The 8882-nt window shown below is 31.7% G+C and overlaps 1 protein-coding gene across 11 annotated transcripts in view; it reads left to right on the forward strand.

Annotated features, from left to right (window-relative positions):
- Ccdc18 (coiled-coil domain containing 18) overlaps positions 1-6503 on the forward strand; it is a 102525-nt gene extending 96022 nt beyond the window's left edge. For 10 of the 11 annotated variants that reach the window (XM_058585247.1, XM_046461909.2, XM_046461925.2 and 7 more), the window contains one exon: positions 123-6503. In XM_058585247.1, the coding sequence (XP_058441230.1) occupies positions 123-137 (15 nt within the window). In that variant the 3' untranslated portion in view covers positions 138-6503. The remainder of the gene's footprint in view (positions 1-122) is intronic. The other variant, XM_046461877.2, reaches the window with a different exon arrangement.
- The last annotated feature ends 2379 nt before the right edge of the window (positions 6504-8882 follow it).

The following is an 8882-nucleotide window of genomic DNA, read 5'->3' on the forward strand; positions in this document are numbered from 1 at the left end:
GTTGACTTAAATATTTCTCATTCTTGCTTTAAATTATGTTTCTGACTATTACAGTATACTTTTAATGTTAAATCAATATAAGAATATTTCAGATATTAATCAATTATTTTGCATTACTCTAGGGAGAAAACTTGTAATTAAAAGAAGATGTCCTGATGAAAAAAGTGGAATTATTGGTACTGTGCTGTGTTTACTTATTATATGTAGCTCATATTGCATAGAAGCTGTTATTTATTGCTTTTGAATAAATTTTATATTTTAATTTTTTAAAGAAATCCCTTTCTTTTAAAAGTTAATTACATTTTTAGAGAAAATTAACCCTTTTTTTTGTTTAAACTTACTGCTTTCTTTGTCTTTGTTTATTATGCAAAGATCATTGTTAAAATATGTAATACTTATTTACATTTTTAATCATACTGCTATATTATTTGCTATTTTTCTAGTAATACTTAATTTTTAAGTTAATATGAATTTAAAAGTCATTCTGTGACAGGTTCATAATTATATAATAATGGGTAACTTGTGTAGTGTTTACTATTTATCAGATATTATTCTAGGCACTTTATACTTAAACTCATTTAAACCTCATAACAACTTATGAAATAGATTATTATTTTAGTTTTATAGGTAGAATTGTTTAACATAATGATAGAAGTTAATATGTTCTAAAGAAACTAATTTAAGTATCAAGAGATGAGCTTTGGGCTAATGACTTTATATATACATGGTTAGTTAGCTCTGTGATAGAATAAAAATAGTGCAGCACAAGTAAGGTGAGATGTTTAAGCCTTCATATTTAAAAATTTCTCAAGAGTCTTGATGTCTTTATACCAGATATTGAATTTATAAATGAATATAAATGTATCCTTAAAAAGTTGTATGGGATTAATATTTTCGAAGAGTTAGACATTAAAACCATTAATATATTGATATTACTATTTTAACAACACTAATTTTAAATTTGTAATTATTTGTCAGGAATAGAATAAAGTTTTATCTTCTTGTTGCTATTTACTAGTGTATTGATCCAAAGAGTCACTTGCTGATTCAGTGTTCTCTTCTAGCACTCTTATTTCCCTGTCTTTCTACCATGTGCCTTGTCACTTCTTACTCCAGGACTACTTAGTGTTAATTAATAGCGTCACAATGTATATCTGATACCTTTATAAATTTGTAGTTTCCACTCTAAGTTGGACTCTTAATTCTTGAAAAACATGTACCTTCAGGGTTCAGCTTTTTCTTCCATCCCATCTCCAAGGGCTTATTTACTTTCAGCTTCTTTCTCTGACTTCTTTCATATACTTTAGCCCCATCCCTTTGGCTCCTTCTGTTCATATAAACATGTTTAAATCCTTTCCCTAGCCTAAAATAAACAAGCAAAAAAGCAAAACAAAATAGAATATACTACCTACCAGTCAAAAAAATTCTGCCTCTCTATGTTGCATACTCTTGTTTGGTCCTTTTCACATTCCACTTGATAGTTGCCTCTCTTATTTATCACCATTTTTTAATTTATCACCATATTTTTGTAGAAGAAAAAAACAGATACAAAAAGATTTATCTTCTCATGGTCATATAGCTTATAACATCTAAAATTTGAACCAAATATATTTGCCTTTAACTTCTCTGAACATCATTCTCAGTATTTAAGTATCTCAGTATCTTTGTCTGCCTGACTCTAAAATACTGGGATCCTTTGGTTTCTACCTGTACCTCCCTTCTTACGGTACATGTCCTTCCTAGATAATCTCATCCAGTTCTGTTGCTTCAATAAAAATCTTTATAGTAATAACTCCCAGATCTATGTCTCCATCTTTGCCTTACAACAGATCTTACTTTTTGCTGTTAACCCAACAATTCCCTGGATATCCTATAGTTGTAGTTGTTTTGTTTTTGTCCTTGGAGGATTGGGTGGCGGTACTGGAGATTGAACCCATGTTCTTGTGCATGCTAAGCATGTGTTCTAACACTGCACTATACCCTCAAATCCCTGTAGTTATTTTTTTAAGAAGAAAAATTTAAATTTGATTTTCCTCAATTTGCTTTTTTCTGCTTTTTTAAATTTCCATTTTGGTTTGCTTATTTTGTATCATTTTTCACCCATTCTTGCCATCAAAGATCATTCTTTTCCCTTTTTGCAAAATGTAGAAAAACTACTGTGGTTCAGCCATCCATACCTGTGGCTATATCAGGGGCTTGTTATCATGTCCTTCATCTCTCAAATCAGCATTCCCATTCATTATTTGACAACTTCATATTCTTTCAGTTTTCTTACTCCCTAACCCCTGTTAATGTTTTTCCAGATTATTAATAATTATTTTCATTTACTATTTTTCTCCAATAAAGAATCCCAGTATAGAAGTACTTTATGAATTATTTAAGAATATACACTTTGAATAGATAAACTTAGGTTTCTAACCATGATGAAATAATTGGTAATAGTCTTGCCCTCATGCCCTACATAATTAAAAAACTGGACAAAATATGTATGAAGCTCTTTCCAGGCATGGAATTGCAGGAAGCACAAGACTGTAATCCTTGAAAGAAAGGAAATATTCACAGTTAGCCCCATTATTTGCCTAGGCTCTCAAATTTGCCTACCCCCAGTATTTGCCTAGACTTATTCATTAAAACTGTGGTAATATCATGCTGAGCTAAGTAGGCATATATCAAAGTTCAGTGTTGCTACAGTGGAATTTTTTAGGCAGAATACCAGAGATAAGGAATCTTTTCAGAAAGGTTAGCCAAAGACTGAGGGTTTCCCTCAACTCCTTTGCAAAGAGCAAACTCAACATATAATGGAAAAAAATTTGCAGCTTAAAAACTGGCTACTATGTGGCTGAGTAGAAAGGAAATTACCAGAAATTTCAAAGTTCTGGGCAATGTTGGAGTTCTGGCCCAGCCATAGACACAGGTAACTTGCTGAGTACCTCAGCATGCAGTTGAAACATCATAAATGCCAAATTTTACAAATAAAACCAAGTCGTTGAGTTAAGGTCACACCACTGAACTAAATCAAAGCCAAAATAGATTCACCCTAGTAAAGGAAAAACCCAAACCTAAAAGAATTAAGAAGTTCTGCCATAATTTGAAAGAAGATATCCCTTGTGGACATAGACTACAGGTCAGCCTCCTAAATCCCTCTGGCCACATGACCCATTTCTGACTTGAAAATAAAATTGTCTTTGGCTGTTTTTGCACTATAACTGCAGAATTAAATAGTCATGACAAAGACTGTTAACCAAGTTTAAATAATTTACTATTTGACTTTTTATTGACTTACTATTTAAGTAAATCAATCCCTGGTACCAAAAAAAAAAAAAAAGAAAGAAAGAAAAGAAAATTATATGGCTAACATTACACTAAATGTTTTAAAAATTAATGCTTTCTCCCTTAAGATGAGAGCAAGGTTGGGCTGGGGCTGAAGCTCAGTGGTAGAGCACTTGTCTTGCAGGTATGAGGCCCTGAGTTCGATCCTCAGCACCACATAAAAATAAATAAATAAAAATAAAATATATTGTGTCCATCTATAACTAAAAAAATATTTTAAAGAAAGATGAGAACAAGTAAAGATATCTGCTTTCACCACTTCTCATCAATTATATGAATATACTATACAATACAATATGGTAAGAAAAAAATATAAGGGAGGCAAATTATAAATGGAGAAGTAAGTATTTATTACTAATTAGTTTATTAGCAAGCTCTTAAGGTGTAGATAGTATGCAAAATTAAATATATTTTAAGCAGCAAACAATTGGAAAATAAAGAGTGTTAAGTATTTACAACAACATCAAAAGTGGAGTACCTAGTGAAAAAAAAAAAAGAAGACTTATACAGTAAAAATTTATTGCCAAGACAAGTTAGAAGTGGATGTAGGTATGTACCATGGTCATGAATGGATAGGTGCTTCCAAATTGATCTGTAGATTAATGCAAACCCAAACAAAAATCCCAGTAAGTTTTCCCTTTTTTAATTAAAGAAATCAACAGTCTTAACTCTAAAATTTAATTGGAAATGTCAAGGACCTAGAGGAGACAAAATAATCTTGAAAAAGAATAAAATTGGAAGACTTGCATGATATGATTTCAATAATTATTACTACGTTACAATATTAACAGAACCAAAAGGATAGTTCATATATATGTAATAGAACAGAGTGGACTACATATTTTATCACATATATAATTTAAAGTATATTCACATATACAGTCTGTTAAAATATATAGTTATTTTATTGATTTTTAATTAGGGGTGAAAGCTATTCAGTGTTGAAAAGAAAGTCTTTAGCAAATGATAATGGTACAATAGGGAAAAAAGAACTTCAATCAGTCCCCTCCTCATATTACATATAAAAATTAGGTCAGAATGGATCATAGACATAAATATAAATACTAAAACTATAAAGCCTACGAAAGAAATATGAGAATAATTTCATGAACTTAGGATAAAGAGACATATCTTAGGACCTAAAAAGCACTAACTATACTAACTATAAAAGAAAAAGTTAAGGGGCTGAAGGTATAGCTCTGATAGTACATTTTTCTAGTATGCATAAGGCCATGAGCCCAAACCCCAGAACTGCAAAAGAAAAGTAAGGAAGGAAAGAAAAGAAAAAGTCAATAAGTTGGACTTGATCAGTATTCAAAACTGTGCTCATCAGAACTCACCATTAAGAAAAGAAAAAAAAGATAATGAAATGAGTGCTATTAATATATATATGACAGAAGTTATAAGTGAAAATTCAGAGTTCACTTTAAATCAATATAAAAAGACAAATGCCCTAATTTTAAAACAGGGAAAACACTGAAACACTTTCCAGAATGGATGGGAATGGTCATATACACATTTAAAAGTATCCAACTTCTTCAGTCATCAAGGAATTACAAATTAAAAGCACAAAGAAATACCTACGAGAAGAGCTAATATTAAAAAGATTGGCAACACCAAATGATGTAAAACATCTGCAACCACCTGGAAAGTTGTTTGGAATTTCCTTTCAATACTGTACATGCATCTACTGTTTAACCCAGTTTATTTCTACTCTTAGGTATTTAACCAAGAGAAATAAAAATATATATATCCACCAAAAAAAGAACATTAATGTTTATAGTATCTTTTTTCATCCATAGCCAAAAATTGGAAGCAACTCAGATGTCTATCAGTACAAGAATGAATAAGTATCTTGGTATATTCAGACAACTAAATACTGTAAAAACAATGAACTGTTAATATCCAGTAACATGGATAAATCTCAAAGACATATTGAAAGAAAAAAATCTACACACAAAAGTAAATAGTACAAGATTCCATTTATTTGAATTTCAAGAATAAACAGATCTATGATAATAGATATCAGAACAGTGATCGCCTCTGCAGGAAGAATTTAATGGAAAGAAGCAGAAGTAAACTTTCAATAGCTGAATTCTACCTCAATAAAAAATTTAGAAATTTAAACATAAGAAATGGACTTTACAGTCACACAGAGGTGGATTTGATCCTGTTTTTCTTTTATAAGCTATATGGCCTTGAGCAATAATTAACTAAATTTAAGACGCTTTAAATGTAAAATAAAATTAATACCTACTTTAGAAGCATCTAATCCTTATCAGGATTAAATAAGGTGAAAAATGTGAAATACTAGTATGCTATCTGAATAGACTAAATACTCAATAGATAGTAGTTGTTATCATTGAGGCAGTGTAATCCTGTGGTCAAGAATATGGTCTCTGGAACCAGATTAATTCTGACCAGTTTTGAACCCAGCTGGATTTCTAATTTGCTGTATCACTTTGGGCAAATTACTTAATCTCTGTGCCTTTATTTACTCAAGTGTAAAACAGAATAATGGTACCTACCTCAATAATTATGAATATTCAACAAGTCAGTATACTCTTAGCCCTTTGAATAATACCTGACACATAATAAATGTTAACTGGTAGCATCTATTATTATTGATTTCTTATTAGCCTAGTTATAATAATGGCCTGCGACTTCAAATCATTCCCTTTCCATTATCCTAAGATTTCTAGTTCTTTAGTTACACAGGAAACTACCAAACTCTTTAACTGTCCTACTTTTTTTAAGGTATTGTATATTGCTAAAGAAAAGCATACAACCATGCTGTGGTGAAGACTACTCATTTTTTTTACAAATATCAGTTCTTCTTTTCATAATAATAATAATAACAGAGTTTTAGCTGGGCCCATTCCTAGATAATAACATTTCACAGGCCCTCCAGTGACTAAGTTCTTACCAGCAGAACAAGAGCAGAAATGATGTGTGCCACTTCAGACCAGGACATCAAAATTTTAAATATGTGCTTCTCCAAGGTCTTTCCCTTTCCCTAGAGCTGGAATTGCCTGCAACCAAACTTCAACCATGTGGATGAGGAAAACACCATAGGCGAAAAACAAAATAAAAGGAACGTGGGTGCCTAAGTGACCTGGAATGTGCTCCTCGGACTACTACATAAGTGACAAATAAACTTCTTTTTTAAGCCACTCAATGTTGAAGATCTCTGTTAAGTAGCTAAACTTTATCCTAATTACTTATTAAGAATCAGTATGGAAGCACAGTGCTGGGCACTAAAGATACCAGGTAGAGCAAGACTGAAACATTTATTCTTTTGTAAGATTTGCATTATATTGTAGTTTTAGTTTCTGCTGAATGTGGGATAAGGGACGTGAAGAAGTACAAGATGCTTTGAGTGTCATATCTAGGAGGTCAGAAAGGCCTTTCTGGAAGAAATTGCTTTTACGTTAAGACCAAAAGATGAGAAGTAAAGTCAGACAAAAGACAGGAAACCTGGGGAGCAGAAGGGTGAGGAGAGATGCCAGGTGCTATCAAAGAAGAATAAAGATAGAAAGGAAGATGTTATAAATAGAGGGGAGATCACATTAAAAGATTTGGATGAAAGAGAGGATGGTACATTTGAACACTTTCACATCTTCCTTGCTAGACTGTAAGAAACACCTTTCCCTTTAATATAAAGCAACAACAGTAATTCTAGCCCCCTTTCTCATATGTCTGTAAGAAGTCCACTTCTTTTGGTAGTTCTTTTTCCCAGGCATATCTTAGAATTCCCCACAAATGCTTTATGTTTTACAGATTCACCCTGTTGTCACGTATCACCTTAGCCACAGAGGGAAAATTAGCAGTATAAGTACTCAACCCAGCCAATCTAAACATGTCATTTACTTTTCAGCTAAAAGCCATATTGGGGATACATGTATAGTAAATGAGAGCATATTCTTGTGTTTTCAATATATGTCTGATTAATTCTACCTTGTTATGATTCCATGGTTACCATGTGAACATTTGCTTCCTACACAGATTTCATTACTAAAATGAGAATGTAGTAATAGATCAGTATAAATTTTTGCTCATAAAATGCTTTACATTTGGTGTTAAATAGCCATCTTTGGTAAATTTGATTACTATGAATCAGTTTTTCTAAAGGGCTGGGGATGCATCTCAGTGGTAGAGTGTTTGCCTAGAATGCATGAGGCATTGGGTTTAATACCCAGTATTATCAAACAAAACAGTTTTTCTGAATGGTTAGATTTTTTTGGGAATGTGTGTGGAAATTTGTACATTATGTCAGTGCCTTTAAAGGAAAATCTTTTTCTAATCATTATATTAAAAAGTGTATTTTCTAACAAATGTAATAAATATACAAAATATTATTTAACATTTATAATACATATGTGATACACATATTTTGTGTGTGTGTATATATATGACATATATATATGTATATATGATAGCTGATAATTATTTCCAGATTTTTTTTTTAATATTTATTTTTTAGTTTTCGGTGGACACAACATCTTTATTTTTTATGTGGTGCTGAGGATCGAACCCAGAGCCCCGCGCATGCCAGGCGAGCGCACAACCGCTTGAGCCACATCCCCAGCCCTATTTCTGGATTTTATAAATTGTTCAGAATTGTTCAGTGGATTTATTTATTTATTTATTTATGGTGTTGGGGATAACCCATGCCTTTGCATGCAAGGCAAGCACTCTATCAAGTGAGCTGTATTCTCAGCCCTGTGGATTGATTTTTTTTTTAAGTTGTAGTTGGACACTATATTTTATTTATTTACTTTTATGTGGTGCTGAGGATTGAACCCAGCACCTTGCACGTGCTAGGCGAGCACTCTATCTCTGAGCCCCAGCCCCAGCCCCTGTAGATTGATTTTTGACACAACAAATAGAACAAGTACACCATCAGTCCCTTCATATTTCAAAAAGCTCATTTTTCATTCACAAAAAAAACCCTACCAACTATAAACTTAAATTGTTAAACATTACAGAAATTTACAGAACCATAATACTTTTGCTGACCATATCCCTTAAAAAAATGTTTAAAGTTGTAGGTTCAAATATTTATATGTGAAAATAAATAACCTTTCTTTAAGCATCATTTTGTATAAAGTTATACCATTTCCTTTATCAAGCTATTAATATTATTTTGTAGATCAGTAAGTTTCTTAAAATGGTGGCAATATTGCTCAAAAAGTTTTGTAATTCTATAATTGTCTCATTTTGTTTTCTGTACCTATTAACATGGGTATAGGGCTAAAAACTAGGAATAGGAACAGAAATTGGGTAGAAGGCATTCTAAAGCATTCTGAAGTGTCAGGTTCTGACAATCGAATTTTTGTTATTTATGACCATGTAAGAAAATTTTTTACTTTTTTTCTAAGCAGTTTTACTGAGGCTTGGAAAATAATATTCATCTGTGAAATGTATTACTATTTCTTCTAATGAGGATTAGATACATAAAAATTAACATAAGAATTTATACTACTGAGTGTAAGAAACCTGGGGAAGCATGATAGTACACATTTGAATGAGGATAAAATGAGAGGTGATCA

The sequence above is a fragment of the Marmota monax genome, unplaced genomic scaffold (assembly GCF_021218885.2).
Source record: "Marmota monax isolate L192 unplaced genomic scaffold, Marmota_monax_Labrador192_F-V1.1 WCK01_AAM20220418_F8-fsc00070, whole genome shotgun sequence".
NCBI classification, from domain to species: domain Eukaryota; kingdom Metazoa; phylum Chordata; class Mammalia; order Rodentia; family Sciuridae; genus Marmota; species Marmota monax.